Raw genomic sequence first — 19,688 nt, 5'->3', positions numbered from 1 at the left:
CCGGGAGCCGACTTCCTTCGATTGCGCGCGCGCGGCGCCGGTGGGAGTGCGACCGCCGGGTCACGTGAGAGGTTTAGTCCGCACTCTCCAGGGGGCAGCCATTTTCTTAAAGGCTGTTCGGCTCCCCACGCTGTCACAGTACTCAGCTGAGAAATATAGGATGCTTTCGGGTCTAGTTAACAACTCTGGGAGTGAGGCGGAAAGAACAAGCTTCTAACCACTCAGACATAGGGGCGTCTAGTTCAAGTGTTTCCCTCCTCCCAAGTCCTCCAATTTATTTCTTTCCTTAGTTCTTAGAAAGAACAGATGAAGCAAACGCAGAAAATAGGGCCTTAGCCTATTAAAGATGTGCTCCTAGCGCGGGCCCTAGAACAGAAGTCTACGGTATAAAGTACATCTGTGAGAATGGAGTCCTGGTCCTTTAAGGGGGCGGGCCAAGGGGGAGGAGTCTAGGGCGGAAGTTGTAAATCAGGGCTGAAGTCCGGCTAATGAAGGGCGGAAGTAGAGTGTCCAGTGCTGCAATTATGGCGCAGGAAGAGGAAGATGTTCGAGATTACAATTTGACTGAAGAGCAGAAGGCGATCAAGGCCAAGTATCCTCCAGTCATTCGGAAGTACGAGTGTGAGTAAGATGGCTCACTTCTCTCATGCCCTTTTTCCTTGCCCAGGTCTTCCGGCCTCGCCCACCGCTTTACCCCTTAGGTGCTTCAGGCTTGATCCCATTTCGCCCTGTATTGTAGGTCCTTGTCCTGGGGATGCTGAAGGAAAAAGCCACCTGGTCTGAGAGTCGCGAACTGGGTTGCCACATTTACAGTCTCTTGAACTTTTTCTACATTGACCTAGTCACATAATTTTGTGGGGTTTTACTAGTGTATTCGTTCTAAAGATAATCGTATTTTCAAGCGTTTGCCGAATTGTCGCCCGTATGTATCTCCAACAGTGGGGTGGTTAGGCTGTGGTTACGTTGGAGGACTTAGAAAGCTGAGTAGGGAAGTTCTAACTTGTTTTTTTTTACTTGGATCGTGTTTTTAGTAAAAAGACCTGGTGTTGCCATGAACAGCTTAGTAACTTAAGGCAAATCACATAACCTTTCTTTGCACTTTAGTTCCTTCACCTGAGGAATAAATGAGATAATAATAAATCTGAAACTATAGTGCAGATTCTGATCTTCTATATAAACGTTTAGCTATCATCCCTAAAGGTTGCTATGGTTTGGGGAGCACAAATCTGACTTTTATTTTTCTACTTTAAAATCTCACTAATATTCTATTGTCCTCTGTAGAGTTTATTTACCTTGGCATACTAGGTTCTGAACTTTCATATCTCCCTAACTCTTTTTTCTCTTAAAAAAAATTTTTTTAGGGGTGCTTGGGTGGCACAGCGGTTAAGCGTCTGCCTTCGGCCCAGGGCGTGATCCCGGCGTTATGGGATCGAGCCCCACATCAGGCTCCTCCGCTATGAGCCTGCTTCTTCCTCTCCCAGTCCCCCTGCTTGTGTTCCCTCTCTCGTTGCCTGTCTCTATCTCTGTCAAATAAATAAATAAAATTTTTTAAAAAGATTTTATTTATTTATTTATTTGAGAGAGAGCGCAAGTGAGCACGAGCAGGGAGGGGGAAGAGTAGAAGAAGAGGGAGAAGCAGACTCCCCACTGCGCGGGGAGCCCTACAGGGGGGCTCCATCTGAGGACCCCGAGATCATGACCTGAGCCAAAGGCAGCCGCTCAACCGACCGAGCCACCCAGGGACCCCTTAAAAACAGTTTTTAAAAATTATTTTTAATAAGTCTTATATCTAATTCAAAAAGTACAACAGGTATGCAGTGTGAAAGTCTTTCAGCCCTGATCCCCAGCCATCTAATCTTACTCTCCAGGTCGTCAGCAGCCCTTACCATTTTCTTTTCTTTTCTTTTTTTTTTTTTTTAAAGATTTTATTTATTTATTTGACAGAGATAGAGACAGCCAGAGAGAGAGGGAACACAAGCAGGGGGAGTGGGAGAGGAAGAAGCAGGCTCATAGCAGAGGAGCCTGATGTGGGGCTTGATCCCATAACGCCGGGATCACACCCTGAGCCGAAGGCAGATGCTTAACCGCTGTGCCACCCAGGCGCCCCATCCCCTTACCATTTTCTTATGTATACATGCAAAGATGTTCTAACATTTACTTTATTTAACCAGTTTCCAGCTGATAGACATTTATGTTATTTCTAGTCTTTCGTTATTAGAAACAATGCACAGTGGATATACTTTTGCATCCATTGTTTTGCACATGTGCAAGTGTATCTGTAAATTTCCAGAAGTTACACTGATTTGTTAAAGGATATGTACATTTTTAATTTTAACAATTATTGCTAAATTGATCTCCAGTGAGATTGTGCCAGTTTATACTCTCACTAGCATTGTATGAGTGTGCCTCTTTCCTCTCACTTTGACTCATTTACTGCATAACCATACTTTTTGATCTTTTCCAGTTTAAATATCTTGTCATATTAATTGCATTTTTTAAATTATAAGTGAGGTTGAACATATTTCTGTATATGTGGAGCTATTTGTATGTCTGCTTCTGGGATGTGTACATTTGTATTCTTACGCATTTTTCTATTGGGTTGTTTTTTTGCTTGTTACTCTGTAGAAATTTATTTTTATATAGTGAAATTTGTTAACTTTTTTTCTGGCTTCTGGGAAATCATACTTGGGAAGGCTTTGCCCACTCTGAGATTGTAAAATAATTCTCCTACGTTTTCTTCTAGTACATTTGGAAATGAAAACTTTTTTTTTTTTAAGTAAGCTCTACACCAGTGTGGGGCTTGAACTCACCACCCGGAGATCAAGAGTTGCATGCTTTATGAACTGAGCCAGCCAGGCGCCCCTGGAAATAAAAACTTTTTTTGAAGTATATAATACACTCACTGAAGAGTACATATATCGTGAGTGGATGTTCACAAACTGAATACACCTGTATAACTAATGACCAGATGGATAAATAATATTATAGCAGCCCAGCAGCCCATCTCATGCTCCTTCCCAGTCACTACCATTCTCCCTACTCTCGTTTGCCTGACCTTTTTTTTTTTAAGATTTTATTTTTAAGTAATCTCTACACCCATTTTGGGGGTTGAACTCACAACCCCCAGATCAACCCTCTCGCTCCACCAACTGAGCCAGCCAGGAGCCGCCAAGCCCCCCCACCTTGTCCTGACTGTTAACATCATAGATTAGCTTTGCCTGTTTTTGTACATTATATAAATGGAATTATACAGTATGCCTTTCTCTTCTTTCCTTTCCTTTTCTTTCTTTTTTAAATTTTAAGTAGGCTCCATACCCAGCATGGGGCTTGAACTCACAACCCAGAGGTCAAGAGTTTGCATGCTCTACTGACTGAGCCAGCCAGGCATCCCCAGTATGTCTACCTTTTGTGTCTGGTTTTTTCTTGCTCATATTTGTGAGAACCATATTTTTGCTGATAGTTATAGATTGTTCTTGTTTTAATCTTGAATACATCAGGATTAGAGTAAGGTAGAAATTAAGTATCTGATTTAATTATTTTCCAGATGACTTACCAGATGTTCTGACTTCATTTCTTCAGCAGTCTGTCTTTTCCCCTGTGATTCAAATGGGACATCTTTATCATATACAGAATTCCCCTACCTATATTTAGTTCTGTGAGTGGACTTAAGTGTGCTGTTCCTTTGTTCCATCTCTCTTTTTATGTGCCAGTGCTGTAGTTTTAATTATTGAGGCTTTATTCTGTCTTTTAATATTTTGTAGGACACTCTCCCATCACTATTTGCCCCTTTCCTGCCATTCTTTTTTTGTTGTTTTTGTTGAGAGTGAGCGAGTGAGAAAGAGTGGGGGTGGGGCAGAGAGAGAGAATCTTAAGATCTTAAGCAGGCTCCACACCCCGTGCAGAGCCCAGAGTGGGGCTTGATCTCACGAACTGAGATCACGATCTGAGATCATGACCTGAGCCGAAATCAAGACAGGGACGCTTAACCAACTGAACCACCCAGGCGCCCCGCTTCTTGCCATTCTTGCTTTTTTCCCTGTATGTTCATAAACACCAGCTATATATAAATATATGCAAAACTAAGGGAATAGTATAATGACTTTCATGTATAATCACTCAGCTTCAGCAATGAAGAACTTGAGCTTACGTAGCATCGACAGGAGCAGTAATTTTGTAGAGCAATGACAAGACAAAGGAAAAGCACTTTGTACTTGTGCGGCAGCCAGTTGTGGGAAGATAAATGTATGGGGGGGACTAATGGAAGATGAGGGCTAGTTAGGAAACTTTATTACGTAGATTTCTCTGGTACTGACTCTGGGTGGATAAGGGTCTAGAGTGTTCTCTGATGATTAATTTCTGTCCTTGCTGATAGGCAGTGGGGAGCACTTTTACAAATTTGTGTTAGGCATATAGTGGGGAAGGCAGAAAGTTTTTCTTATACCTTCTCTCATTTGTCTTCAGCTCAAAATAATCTTTATGCCAGAGTGGCATATATTTGGCTACCTTTCACCTCCTTTCCTATTATTTATTATTATTTTTTTAAGTAGGCTCCATGTTGGGCCCCACATTGGGTATAGAGATTACTTAAGTAAAGACAAACTTAAAAAAAATAAAGTAAACCACATATTAAAAAATTACTATTGGTATTTCTTTATTCATATTAATTATGAATTTAAGGAGAATTAAAGCCTTCATATTTATATTAGCTTTTTTTCTCTAGGAATAGGGTATTCAAATCTTACTTTATGTATCCTGAGGTTATTTTTAGGTATTTCATCTTTTTTGTTTGCTTGTTTTTTTGTTTTTTTGAGTAATCTCTGTGCCCAACGGGGAACTTAGACTCATGACCCTGAGATCAAGAGTTGCATGTTGTACCGACAGAGCCAGCCAAGCGCCCCACATCTTTTTTGTTTCTGATGTAAATGTAAATGATCCTTTCTTCATGATATCCTCTCTATCTTGTTATTGATTATAACTGTGAAAGTTATTGAGTTGTATAATTAATTTTCTACACTGCCTTTTTATGGAATTCTCTTATAGTTAGTATAATTTTTAGCTGATACTCTTGGGCAATCATCTCCAAATTTTTTTCATTGCACACTTTGAATTTTGGATGCTGTACTGTATTATCATAATATATGCATTATAAAACTCTCTTTTCTTTCCTCTGACACCACTTTTTTTTTTTTTTTAAGATTTTACTATTTTGAGAGAGAGCAGGGGGGGAGGTTGGCAGATGGAAAGGGAGAGAGAATCTGGGGCAGACACTGCACTGAGCACAGAGCCCGACTTGGGGCTCAGTCCCACGACCCTGAGATCATGACCTGAGCTGAAATCAAGACTCGGACGCTTAACCAACTGAGCCACCCAGGTGCCCTGCCGCTGACAGCACTTTCTGACCTGAAATGTATAGTTTCTCCGCATCAGGCAGTGTCCCAGTTCTCCGACACCAACTAGGTGTCCATCAATTCAATTCATTTCTGACACTAACTCCCCAGAATTAGCACAGACCCCACTGGTTAAGGGCGCAGTTCCACAGGGCTGCTCCCACTTCAGACACCAGCCTCAAAGGGGGCACCCGGGCTACCTACACTTCTGCCTAGCCAGTTGCAGTTTCTGGTGTTCCCATGCATCCCCTCCAACCCCCCTTGGGCTCGAGTTCAGTAATTTGCTAGAACAATTTATGAACTCAGGTAAATGCTTTACTTGGGCTAACCAGTTTATTATAGGGGATACAACTAAGGAACAGTCAAATAAGGCCATGCATTGGGCAAGGTATGGGGAGAGGGGCTTGGAGCTTCCAGACACCTCTGGGCTTGTCATCCTCCTAGCACCTTGATAAGTTCACCAATGCGACGTTCTCCAAATCTTTAAAAAGAGTCCCTAGTTCAGTCTCCTGCTCCACCCTCCACAGGCCAAACACACACTTATTGGTGAGGGGGCGGGGTTGAAAGTTCTGACTCTTCAATCCGTGTTGGATCATCCCGGTGACTGCCCCATTCTAAGGCTATCTAGAAGCCCTACCCTGAGTAACCGCAATAGCATAGACTCAGGTATGGACAGAAGGGGATTATTAATGAATAACAAGACACTCCTATCACTTAGGGAAATCCGAGGGTTTTAGGAGCTTTGCCAGAAACCAGAGACAAAGACCAAATATGTATTTTTACTATACCGCAAAAATATTCAGTAAATACAGAAATTAAGAAGAAGAAAGCAAGCTAGTTTAACTTTTTAATTTGTTGTGCAGAAAAAACGTTTTGCTGAAAAATCCTGTTAATATTTTTATGATGTGTTTCATGATTATATCTATGGAGAGGATCATACATTTATATGAGTTAAATTAATCTGTTTCCTAATAATTTAATCTTGGCATTCCAGGAATAAATCCCACTTGGTCGTGTACTGGATTCTACTTGCCAGCGTTTTGTACAGTCTTTGAATTGATGTAATGTGAGATTAGTCTGTATTTTCTCCCAGTTCCATTTCTTTCCACAGACGGCCCCCAGGCCCCCCCAAGCTTCTGCTGTGGCTCTGTTTTTCCTTTCAGACTCAGCATAGTTGTCATCTCATTTATTCAGTCAGCAATATGATTGAACACCTGTTGTATATCGGGCACTGAGCACAGATTGGGAGTAGCAAACACATTGAGATCACCCTTAGTCTCTTGGCTCTTCCGGTGTTAAGTCTTGTTTCCTTTGGGAATTCTTTTTTTTTTTTTTTTAAAGATTTTATTTATTTATTCGACAGAGATAGAGACAGCCAGCGAGAGAGGGAACACAAGCAGGGGGAGTGGGAGAGGAAGAAGCAGGCTTGTAGCAGAGGAGCCTGATGTGGGGCTCAATCCCATAACGCCGGGATCACGCCCTGAGCCGAAGGCAGATGCTTAACCGCTGTGCCACCCGGGTGCCCCGATCCTTTGGGAATTCTTAACTGAACCCCTCAGTCCAAGTTAAATTTATTTCCTATTCCATAGTTTTCAGTTCTCCAAGTGTGGTCCTTGGACCCCTGGGTTTCCCAGACCCTTTCAGAGGATCTGTGATGTCAGAACTACTTTCGTAATAATACTGAGATATTTGGTCTTTTACCGTGTTGATATTTGTGTTGATGGTGCAAAAGCATTGAAAGGGTAAAACTGCTGGACCTTTAGCTCCGCTTGAGGCAGCTGCCCCGAATTGTGCTGGGAGTCACTTGATTCCTTACCGCCGTGTACTTAAAAGAAAAAATTATTTTGACTTAAAGATGTCCTTGATGAATCAGTAAGGACTGCCAATTTTATTAAATCTTAACCACTGAGTACATGTCTTTTTAATATTCTGTGAAACAAAATGGGAATTATGCATAAAGTGTTTCTGCTGGTTGTCAAAATATTGATGATTACCTTGAGGAAAAGAACCTGTGTAACTGAGTTGTGAGCTGCGTTTTTTGTTTGTGTTTTTGTTTTGTTCTTGTTTTTCATGAAACACCTGTAGCTTTTTTTTTTTTTTTCTCTCCAAAGAATGACTGAAAGATATAGTATTGTTATTCAGACAGGGCTATTTGGCACATAATTTCTTTAAATAAAGTGCTGTTACATCAAGGAAAATAACACAATGTTTGTTGGCAATGATAAAAGTCAAGGTTTTGAGTGAAACTCAAAATTTGGAAAACCATTGATGGAAAACCATCATGAGCTTGACAGTTTCCCAGTAATTAAAGATCTTTGTGATGAGATTGGTGGTGATATATGAATATATATGTGTATGTAATTTCATTCCATATAATTAAATGTGTCAACATTATCTGTATAAATCAGTGAACTGGTATTTTTTTTAATATTTTATTTATTTGAGAGAGCATGGGAGAGAGAGAGACTGATTGGGGGAGGGGTAGAAAGAGAGGGAGAAGAGACTCCCCACTGAGCAGGGATCCCGATGCAGGGCTCAATCCCAGGACTCTGAGATCATGACCTGAGCTGAAGGCAGATGCTTAACCAACTGAGCCACCCAGGTACCCTGAACTGGTATTTTTCAAAAGACCAGCACTTTGATTTTATACAATCAGGCACAGATAAGATCCATTTGAGGCACAAGATAGAGCAATGGATTTTAATATTACAGAGCACAAAAAGTTCATTGTTACAGCTTCAAAATCCACATTGCAACTAACCTTTAAAAAACCAGCATATTTCAGGGGCATCTGGGTGGCACAGTTGGTTAAGCATCTAACTCTTGGTTTTGGCTCGGGTTGTGATCTGAGGGTTGTGAGATCAAGCCCTGAGTGGGGCTCTGAATTCAGCATGGAGTCTGCTTAAGACTCTCTCTCCCTCCCCCCTGTGTACGCTCTCTCTTTTTCTCTCTCTCAAATAAGTAAGTAAATCTTTAGAAAAAATTAAAAGAAATAAAAAATTAACATGTTACTAGTTTTGGTGTAGCATCAAGGAAGACTATATGTAGTTTTTTGAAAGTCTATTAAGATACTCCTGCCTTTTCCTCCAGCATATCTGCGAGGTTCATTTTATGTATGTACGTCAACCAAATCAATATATTGCAGCACGTTGAAAATCAGACATTAGAAATACTTGCATAAACAGTGGCACTCTTCTCACTAAAGTTTTGGGAAAATATGGTTATTTTTCGTAAAGATATGCAATATATGTTAAATAAAATGGCTTTATTTTTATTTTTTAATTATTTTTTAAAAAATGTTATTTGTAAGTAATCTCTACCCTCAATGTGGGGCTCAGACTTACAAGAGCTTACAAGAGTTGCATGTCCTGCTTTACTAAGCCAGCCAGGTGCTGTTATTTTTAAACGAATAAGTATTTAAAAGTTTTTTCAGTTAAAATTTCTGGTATGGTAAATATTGGCAGGTACAACCCATATGAACCAAAACTCTTTGGGGTCTTCTAAAATACTTGAGTAAAGTGTTCCTGAGACCAAAAACTTTGAGAACTACTGCACTATAGCAATCTGTCATTGTCGTTTTAAATTGTTCTTTAAAGATTTATTTAGTTATTTTTAGAGAGAGTGACAGAGCAAGAGCCAGAGTGCTCGCGGGTGAGGGGGGACAGTCAGATGGAGAGAGAGAATCTCAAGCAGATTGAGCGCATGTGGAGCTTGATCTCACACCCTGAGATCATGACCTGGGCTGAAACCAAGAGTCGGACTCCCAACCAACTGAACCACCCAGGAGCCCCCTTTTAAATTGTTTTTTTTTTTTTAAATCAAGGTATAATTCACATATATATAGTAAAAGTGCTCAGATATTAAGTGTAAAGTTCAATAAGTTTTGATAAACAAAGGGGCGCTTGGCTGGCTCAGTCAGCAGAGCATGCCACTCTTGATCTCAGGGTTGTGGCTTGAACCCCACCGTGGGTGTAGAGATTATTTTAAAATGTTTAAAAAAAACCCTTGGTAAACAGATATATACACGTATTTATCATTGGAGTGTATTTTACATTGGATTGTAACCAAACTCCAATCAGGCTATAGAACATTTCCATCACCCTAGAAAATTCCTTTTTGCTTTTTTCCTGTGAGCCCCCACCCACATCCTTACTTCGAGGCAGACAGTTTGGATTTCTATCACCAGAGCCTGTTTTAGAGTTTCACGCAAGTGGAACCAGACGGTATAGATTCTTTTATGCCTGGCTTCTTCACTCAGTATCAAAAATAAACGCAGCTGGACATTAACGTGGTGAATGGGATTTTATTCAATAACTACAGTAAGAGAAAGAGCTGAGCTCCATTCCGAATTGCACAGAGGTGATGGGACCTCTTCAAGGGCAGATGCAGAAGAGGGGAGAGAGGGAGCTCAGTGGAATCAGAGAAGTGAAAAGTTACAAGTGGTTAGTCTATAAATCCAATTAGGCCTGCAGTATTTGGTAGCAGGCAGTTACCATTCGTATTCTGTCCTCCCACAGGAACTGGGAGTCCTTCCTGATGATTACATTTCAAAGGAATGGCTGTGGAGTCCTGGAGAAGGATCATGCTGAGTTCTAAGGGATATTCACTATTGTAAGCCCTTTTTAGTAAATGCTATAAGAAAGGGAGGTTAAGTGCCGATTGTTAGGTTTGGGCTGAAACAAACAGCATATTCTGGCTGTGCTTCGCTTTTTCCAGCAGGTAGTCTCATGCCCTCGGGCTGGGGTGATTCTGGGAACAAGGTTTACGCTGTTAGAAGCCCAGCTCTGCCGAAGTTTGATCGCTCTTGGCGCAGGGGTTTTGGATACAGGTCTCAGGTGCTGAGAGTTCTGCAGTTTCCATTTAACGTTTTTGAGATTCATATTAATGCATGAGTCAGTAGGTCGCACTGTTTTATCACTGAGCAGTACTGCATTGTGTCTTTGTTTATCTCTTCTTCTGTTGGTTGATATTTGGTTTTTAATTTGGGGGAATAAGTTGCTATGAGCATTCTGGACGCAGGCGTTCATTTTTCTAGGGTTAATATCTGTCATTTAAACTTGTTTGTCATCTCTCCTGGTGTCTAAAATGTGTTCCGTCCACAGGAATATTTTTGAGTGAGTTAAGAGTATTTGAACTTTGAGTGCCACCAAGAGACTATGTATTAATGGTGCAAAGTCTGCTAGCCTGGCTCTAGGGACATCTCAATTCTAGGCCCAGCGTTGCCTCTAATCAACAGTAGTCTTTAACTAAAGTCACGCGAGCTCTTTGATCTCAGGTTTTTTCCTTTAAAAAAAAATTTTTTTTTTTAAATAATCTCTACTCCCAGCATGAGGCTTGAACTCACGATCATGATCAAGCCTCGCATACTCTACAAACCAAGCCAGCTAGGCACCCCAGGTTTCTTCTCGTAAGTGAGGGAATTATAATAAATGAGCTACGTGGCTTCCTTCTAGCCTGAATATTCTGTGATCCTAAGTGGGAAAAACTGATAGAAGTCATGATACCAGTGAAGAATAGACTGTGAAATGTTGAGATAACAGATCCAGTGGGAGTTCGTGATAGGAATGGTTGTTACTTTCGGGTATTCCTGTGGGGATGTATTCCTGTGGGGATGTCGGGGGAAAAGCTCGTAAACACATTGCAGAGTTTACTTTCTAAAACCACTTTATTAGGCAAGGGTATCATTGAGGAGTACTTCATATGAAAGAAATCAACGAATAAAAAACTTGGCTCTTCTTTTAAAAAGACAAGCCTATTTTGTATAGGATTTGGTTAGCTGTTCATGAAAAGGTGAGACAGAGAAATCTGGAATTTTATGTCTTTGATGATGAAGTAGTTCCTAGAATTTTGATCATTCACACAGCAGATATTTAGAAAAGATACTGATTTGTTTTGTTTAGGAAAAGTAACTAATGGCAGGAAATAGCATTATTGAGATACCACAATGTATTAGACGCTTTAGATCACCTAGAAGCTCCTGGCCCTGCTGCTTTCTAGAAATTGTCATTTAAATACGAATCCTGACTTTACTTTCTTATGTAAATGGATAGCAAAAGGTGAGGTTTGCCCCACATTTTCTTGCTTTTGAAGGATAATGTGTTTTGTTTTGTTAGGATTTTATTTGTTTGAGAGGGAGAGAAAATGGGGGGGGCGCGGAAGGAGAGGGAGGAGCAGGTCCTCCGCTAAGTGGGGAGCCCAACACAGGGTCTCCATCTTAGGACCCTGGGATTATGACCTGAGCTGGAATCAGCCGCCCAACCAACTGAGCCACCCAGGCGCCCCGAAGGATAATGTTCTTAATAATGAACTAGAGTTCCTTGTGATTTGCAAGTCAAGTTTAATGACATATGTATTTTTCCCTCTCTCCCTCAGATTTGGATCATACAGCAGATGTCCAGTGAGTACACACCTGCAATTTATGCCTTTGAAATCATGTTCTTAAATAGGAAGTCTGATGTTTTAATTTCGATGTCCCTAGTGTTAATTCTCTCTTCCTAATTTGGTTCCTTTACAACATGAAAATGATGGTTTAAAAGAACCCGGTTTCCATCCGTTAGATTGATTGAGGCCTTTGGATTTGTATTTATCATGCTGATTTTATTTTGACCCTGCTGTCAAGTTTTATCTCTTGCTGTAGCTTTTATTACACAGGGCATGAATGTATTTCTTTAGGTTACATGCGTGGGGAGATACTCTGGAGGAAGCATTTGAACAGTGTGCAATGGCCATGTTTGGTTACATGACAGATACTGGGACTGTGGAGCCCCTGCAAACAGTAGAAGTAGAAACCCAAGGTAACCAATTTATTAACAAGGAAGAGGTTGTCATGCAAATGTGCAGTGTTCTGCATAACTTCAGTGCGTTTTCACAATAAGAACAATAAAATCAATGAGGAGCCTGTTCTTCCTCTTTCAGCTAGTCTAAGAAATTCCTTGCACTTTAAATTCAAACAAGTTTTTAGAGACAAGAATTGTTTAAACGTCATACTATCATGATTCTTCTTGATCCTATGTAGGAGATGACTTACAGTCTCTGCTGTTTCACTTTTTGGATGAGTGGCTTTATAAGTTCAGTGCTGATGAATTCTTCATACCCCGGGTAAGCAAGGGTTTTTCTTTTTTCCTGAGCAAATGGGTTCTTAGTTCAGATTAAAAAAAAAAAAAAGTGGGGGCGCCTGGGTGGCACAGCGGTTAAGCATTTGCCTTCGGCTCAGGGCGTGATCCCGGCGTTATGGGATCGAGCCCCACATCAGGCTCCTCCGCTATGAGCCTGCTTCTTCCTCTCCCACTCCCCCTGCTTGTGTTCCCTCTCTCGCTGGCTGTCTCTATCTCTGTCAAATAAATAAATAAAATCTTTAAAAAAAAATAAAATAAAATTAAAAAAAAAGTGATTGAGAATAGAACACATGATGCAAAACCAAGCCGTACAGATACATAAGATGATACTGATTTGCAGAAAATAGAGTTAACCTGACTTTGCCTATGTGTATGCATTTTGTAATATTTATTTATTTATTTATTTATTTTTTTTTTTAAAGATTTTACTTATTTATTTGACAGAGATAGAGACAGCCAGTGAGAGAGCGAACACAAGCAGGGGGAGTGGGAGAGGAAAGAAGCAGGCTCCCAGCGGAAGAGCCTGATGTGGGGCTCGATCCCAGAACGCTGGGATCACGCCCTGAGCCGAAGGCAGACGCTCAAGGACTGTGCCACCCAGGCGCCCCAGCATTTTGTAATATTTAGATCTCTTACCATATACTTGTCGCTAATCAGGATTGTGTGATAAGAATGCACCTGCTGTCTTCACCCACACTTTCTATGTCTCCCAAGTTTGAACTATATTTATGTCCATCCATATGTTCCTTTGTCCCATGGGAAATTTAGTAGCTCTGCCATGTTGGCCTACATTTAAAAATTGTTGTCAGCTTTCCTTAACATGAAAAAGGAAAAGCCAAGTGGAGATTGCTTGTTGCCATCAACCTTGAGAAGGGAACCTCTCTCCAACATCATTGTTTACCTAACACACAGGGCCCTCCTTGCTTCCACAACCCCTCCATTCTGTCTCTTCCCAGCCCCACTGCGTACACTCTTCTAACTGGTCACTTATCCTACAGAGGTCGAGAGCCTACAGTGTTATTTAAAAATGAGCTGAGGGGCGCCTGGGTGGCACAGCGGTTGGGCGTCTGCCTTTGGCTCAGGGCGTGATCCCGGCGTTATGGGATCGAGCCCCAAATCAGGCTCCTCCGCTATGAGCCTGCTTCTTCCTCTCCCACTCCCCCTGCTTGTGTTCCCTCTCTCGCTGGCTGTCTCTATCTCTGTCAAATAAATAAATAAAATCTTTTAAAAAAAAATGAGCTGAAAATGACTAAAATCCTGTATCATCCTATTCTGTTTTACAGAGAAATTTCTTGACTCATGTTTTTAGATTGTACATTTTTCAAGAATGCTTCTCTTGAATATGTAAGAAAAAACCTTATTTCCTCGAAATATATTTCATTTGTTCTACTTTAGTTAACATTTTAATTTTCTTTGTTTCAGAGAAGTCGTATGCTATTATTTTCTAGGAAAGGGGAAAACCTAGACATATTTTCGTAAACGAAAATATAGTTGACATACAATATTATATTAGTTTCAGGCGTACAACATAGTGTTTTGACAACTTTTAGGTGTGTTTTAGTAGATGGTCTGTTATGAACGTTCTTTTTAAATTGAATTTTTTTTCCTCTTTAGGAAGTGAAAGTACTTCACATTGATGAAAGAAATTTCAAATTACGCTCAATTGGGTATGTTTTGAAAATCTTTTCAGTAGCAAGTCATGAAGGTTGTTAAAATTCTTCACTGAACCTAGTAGGCAGGAAGACAGAAATGTGAAGTCAGAGGTCCAGTCGCATCCCAGTGGAGCTCTGCAGGTTAAGCTTTAAGAGCCCGAGGAGCAAGGGCTTTGGTCCTCAGCTTTGGAGGACCAGAAATTTGTCAGAACGAAGTTGGTGTTGGTTCTTGAACCTGATTCCCAGTTTATTGATTTTTAGCGTCAAAATTTTTTGCATGTAGCCTGGCTTGGTGATAGGAACACTGACGAATCCTTCTTGTAGATCCTCACACCTGGACTCTGTTCACGCTGGTTCCTTCTATTAACAAATTACACTTTTCCTTCCAGAGTTTGCAAACACTTGATTAGATCTCTTTGATTGGGCTTGGTGTTTCCCAAATCTCTTCAGTCACCTAAGGATATCTTTTAGGTTATTTCTATATAAAATCTATTTTTTCCAATTTATGTTAAATTTGATTTATTTCTTTGCAAAGTGAGGTCTTTTATTATTTCCCCTCCTTTTTTCTTTTCTTTTTTTTTTCATGGGTAAAGAGTCAGGCTTCTCCAAAGGTACTTAGCTAATACATAGTTGAACAGAATTTTAAAGCTTTGTTCTTTTGGGGTGTCTAGGTGGCACAGTCGCTTGAGTGTCAGACTCTTGGTTTTGGCTCAGGTCACAATCTCAGGGTTGTGGGACCAGGCCCTCTGTTGGGCTCTGCACTCGGCAGAGTCTGCTTGGGATTCTCTCCCTCTTCTTCTCCCTATGCACCTCCCTGAGCCCTGCTCTCTTCCTCTTCTCTCAAATAAGTTTAAAAAAACAACAACACAAAGCTTTGTTCTTTCTGCTACCACTACTGCTTCTCCTCCTGTGATCTCTAGTCACATTCGTGTTGAAGGGAGAGAAGATACTTAGCCCAGGTTCTAGGAGAGAACCTTTCTGGGGCTTTCTATATACAGGCCATGGACATTTTCTGAAAAGTTATAAAATGCAAACCGATTTAAGACCATATTACAGCATGTAGTATTTTGTCTCTGCAGTACTCGACCTGCTTTCTGCAATAGGAGATAGTATTTACTTAGTTCTGTAGCCTTGAGTACAGTGAAAATTTTGAACACGCTACGCTATTGTGAAACAGTAGTCATTAAGCAGCGTCTATTGAGAATCTACCACATACACACCATAGTAGGGCACTTTTTTTTTTTTTACGGCAACCATCAACCTTGTCGAAATAGCTATAGCACGGAAGCCCCTCGACAGCTGTATTTACTGGCAGTCAAACTGAAATTGATAGCTTCCTTGCCCCTCCCAGCTCTTTTGGCTTTCTCATATCTGAACCACATTTATAAGGTGTATTTTAAAATATGTAAAGGATAAATAAATATTAAATCTTGGAAGTCTTAATCATGTTTTAATTTTCCTTCTCAAGGTGGGGAGAAGAATTTTCATTGTCCAAGCACCCTCAGGTATGTTTTTAAATCCAGCCGTTAAAAACATTTTATATTTCCTTACCATAAAGTCAGTATATGACGGCAGACCTCAATGAGTGCTAAGAAATTGGTGTAAAGTCATGAGTTTTCCTCAGACTTCCCCGATCATCTCGTGTCTAAACCCTGGGACTTCACACATCTAATCTGGTGGATTAGGAGTCAGTACTTGGGTTCTAGGGTCAGGTTAGCTACAGATTTTTGTGAGACTTAAAAGTCCCTTTGCCTTTTTGAGCTCCTGTAGCTCTCCCTTTAATGAAGGTGTTGGACTAGATGTTCCCTGAAGCACCTTCTACTTTCTGTGCATCTCCAGATTCTGTGTTTGCCACCCTGTGCGGCTTTACTCTATAGCAGTCAAGTCTGTCTGGAGGAATAGGGGCAGGCACATTTTTCTGTAAAGGGCTGCATCATGTTGGAAGCTTCGTGGAACGAAAGTAATAGAACAGCATTCAGCTCCTCTGTTGCAACACGACGGCCGCCACAGACCACACACATGTGAACGACTGTGGTTGTATTCCAATAAAACATCATGGACACCGAAATGTGAATTTCATATCATTTTCAAATGTCATGAGATACTCTTTCGTGGTTCCCCCCCCCCAACCATTTAGAAATGTAAAAACCATTCTTAGTGTGGGGGGGCTGTACAAAACCAGGTGGCAGGCTGGATTTGGCCTGTGATTTGCAGTTTGCTGACCCTTGTGTTTAAGCCAAGGAGACCTAAATTAGTTGAGGGTGACTGAGGACTCGTAGTTGCTTCTGGGATCTGCAGTATCATTTCTTCAAGCACAACATAATGAAATGAAGCCTGGTGAGGGAGCCTTGGGAGAGAAATCAGGAGAGGGGGCCATGTGAATTAGAATACAAAAGACACAGTGGAACTTTCTTTTGAACATAGTATGTTTGAGGTGTATATTAGATATCTAAATGGAGATGTCACATAGTAGGCACTTGTCTGTAGGATGACTTGTTCAGGAGATAGGGAGATGTGGAAATCTCAGTCTGGAAGCCATCACTGAATAGACAATATTCATAGCCTTAGGACTAAATAAGATTACCAAGGAAGGAGGTGTAGATAAGAGAGAGTATAGAGAGGACTGAGCTCTGTGGCACTAACTTTGGAAGAGATGGAGCCAAAAAGGAAAGGAGAAGGAGAGCCTCATGAGAGAGGGAGCAAAAGAAGAGGGGTGTCCTAAAGCCAAATATCTAACACTTTTGAGACTAATCGCTCAGAGTGAAATGAGGATTGACAATTGACTGTGGATTTACTAATCAGTGGAAAGATGTGTGGGTCAGAGAGCTAATGAATGAGAGATAGGGAAGTGGAGGCAGAATTGAGACAATTCTTTCGAAGATTTTGGAGAAAAGGGGAACATAAGGATAGAACAGTAGAAGCCAGAGGGGCATGTGGTGGGGAAGGGAGGAGGTTTTTTGTTTTGTCTTGTTTCAGCGAGGAGGTTTTGTAGCACGAGTGTAGACCATGTGGAAGTGACCTAGGAACTCGGGGCAAATGGATCATGCTGGAGAGGGAGAGGATCATTTCAGAGCAAAGACCTTAAGTTGGGAAGGGGGGGAGGGGATAGAGTGTCCAGGTTCAGGGGTCAGCCTTCTGATAGGAGCAGGGCTGGGCCGTTCGTTGTAACAGGAGGCCAAGCGAATGTGAGTACAGATGGAGGAGATGGTCGGTTTGATGGGGGAAGATGAGCCTGTTCTTCCTGGTTGCCCCCGTTTTCTGTAGGAGGCACGGCCGGAGGGTGAGAGGGAGGGATGCTAGAGGTGCAGATGGAAAGTAATCGTTTCAGAGAGTGAGAAGCTTGGTTTACTGGCAAGTGTAGGATCAGTCCCTGGTCAGTGCCGAGAACCCTTTTGAGACTGTGGACATGACTTTCAGGTGTACCAGTTAGCGTGGTGTCTGCTGCCACAGAAAGTTGAAGTGGATTTAGGTTGTGGTTTCACCAGGCGATTATGGCAGAGGGGAAAAAAGCAAAAGTAGGTGCCTTTCAAATCTGTCTGCGAAATCTTCAGACTTCCTTTGTGCCCCAGAGCTAGCAAATGCCAGTCACCTATTGCCTGGTACATTTTGCACTGCACAGAATTCTTGTCGATTCTTTTCTAGAACAGGAAGGAACTAAGAGGACATCTAATCCTGTGGTTCTAAACCGGGGCAGGGGCAGGGGGGTTGTCATGTATCAAACACGTGGAGAGAGAATCCCATGTGGTAAAGCGAGCGGGCAGCTGAGGAAGAGAGAAGAGTCCGTGTTCCTCGGGCCCGGGTCACCCTGCGAGCAGGTCTCGAGGAGGAGCCCTGAGTCAGGCAGTAGGAGAGCTGTGGGCTCCTCCACTCAAGCCATTCGGCAAACGGAAAAGGGGGAGCTGGAGAAGTCAGACAGCCTGCAGAGCCAGGTGGGAACAAAGCCAGGATTCGAGCTGCGGCTCTTAAGGCCCAGCCAGCTCGCTTTCCCTGAGCACACGTCGCATTGTTGCCGGGCAAGTGTAGAACGCTGTACGAGTAACTGCTTGTTTCATGGGGGTTTTAGTTTTTCAGAATAGTAGCAAAATTTGGCCTTTCTGCGAGTTTTTGCTAGAGTTAATGATTCTGATTTCGATGTTCACTTTTTCTTTCTTGTTCTTTCTCTAACCCCCACTTTAGGGAACTGAAGTCAAGGCAATAACCTACTCAGCCATGCAGGTCTATAATGAGGAGAAGCCAGAAGTTTTTGTGATCATTGACATTTAAGAGACCACAAAACAAAACAACCCCCCCATCCCCTCCTATGAAGATCTGTTTTTTTCCTCTAACTTTTCAGAAGATCCCATGATATAAATCTGCTGTATCTGTTGATAATATGGACATTTGCAGAACAGAACTATTTTTTTTTAAGATTTTATTTATTTATTTGTCAGAGACAGCACAAGCAGGGGGAGCAGCAGAGAGAGAGGGAGAAGCGTGACGCAGGGCTCGATCCCAGGACTCCGGGATCATGACCTGAGCCAAAGGCAGACGCTTAACCGACTGAGCCACCCAGGTGCCCCGTGAACAGAACTTTTAACATAAAATGTGAGTGTCAGAAATGAGACATCAAGGTGCAGCTTGGTCCGTGTTACCCAAATATTCAAATTTTAAAGAATTATTCTGGCGGCAAGCATGGCATCTCATCTCTTAGTTCCCCACTGTAGCAGTGGGTACTCAGACCCTTCCAGTGGAAGGCCTGGCCCCAAAAGGATCAGTAATCTAAATAGCAGCCCCAGAGACTCTGAACCTGCCACACTCTTATTGAATCCGGTTTGAGAAAAATAATAATAATTTGAGAAATCCTACAGCCAGTGCTTTGCTTTTTTCCCACATTGGTTCACACACACATGCACGTGCAAACACACACACACACATTTTTTTACGTGGGTCCTGAACTCAGGATCCTGAGATCAAGACCTCAGCTGAGATCGAGAGTTGGATGCACAACCGACTAAGCTACCCAGGCGCCCCAACACACATATTTTCTATATATACATTGAGAGGTTTAGATTCCTGTGGGACAGAGCCGTCCTGTATTCCACTTGATTTTCTTAGAAGATATAATTATGGTTTAAAAATTGGGAGACTTCTCGAGGAAGAGCTCTGGGTTTCTCTCTCATTTTTAAAGCACTAATGTATGGACACTTTACTGCTTTCCCTTAAGAAAAATTAAACACCCTTACAGATGGGCCCTTCTTTCTCACGTGTGATTTTATATTAAAGCCAGTATATTCATACAGTTAGAGAAGAAAATAATTGTTTTTCTTTGTTTTTTTAAAAATTACCTAAGTTCTTTGTTGGAAAACCATGTTAAAATGATTTGAACTTCTCAAAGGAGGTAACTTAAAAAAAAAAAAAGAAACTGCTTTTGTTGGATTTGCAACATTATTCTATTCTCTATTCATTGAGGTATTCTTTGTTGCCATGACAAGTTTGCAGAGTTGCTCTTTTTTTCACACATAGATGAGAAAAGATTGCCACTGGGTGGTGCCAGA

At 41.5% G+C, this 19,688-nt stretch overlaps 1 protein-coding gene across 3 annotated transcripts; it reads left to right on the top strand.

Moving 5' to 3' along the window:
• Window positions 1–104: 104 nt before the first annotated feature.
• On the top strand, window positions 105–19,688 carry ZBTB8OS (zinc finger and BTB domain containing 8 opposite strand). 3 transcript variants are annotated; one of them, XM_019802458.2, is made up of 8 exons: window positions 485–621; window positions 9,905–9,998; window positions 11,760–11,784; window positions 12,060–12,181; window positions 12,403–12,485; window positions 14,117–14,169; window positions 15,623–15,659; window positions 18,331–19,688. In XM_019802458.2, exons 4-8 carry the CDS (start codon window positions 12,109–12,111, stop codon window positions 18,415–18,417), a joined length of 333 nt encoding a protein of 110 aa, XP_019658017.1. In that variant the 5' UTR covers window positions 485–621; window positions 9,905–9,998; window positions 11,760–11,784; window positions 12,060–12,108; the 3' UTR covers window positions 18,418–19,688. The 3 variants fall into 3 exon arrangements, with proteins under 3 accessions (XP_019658016.1, XP_019658015.1, XP_019658017.1); XM_019802457.2 differs by lacking the exons at window positions 9,905–9,998; window positions 18,331–19,688 and adding an exon at window positions 15,994–16,221 and having other exon boundaries at window positions 105–621; XM_019802456.2 differs by lacking the exon at window positions 9,905–9,998 and having other exon boundaries at window positions 113–621.

Source organism: Ailuropoda melanoleuca, chromosome 2, assembly GCF_002007445.2.
Source record: "Ailuropoda melanoleuca isolate Jingjing chromosome 2, ASM200744v2, whole genome shotgun sequence".
Classification (NCBI taxonomy): Eukaryota; Metazoa; Chordata; class Mammalia; order Carnivora; family Ursidae; genus Ailuropoda; species Ailuropoda melanoleuca.
Note: the sequence above shows the minus strand (reverse complement) of the source record. Positions and strands in the feature narration are given on the sequence as shown.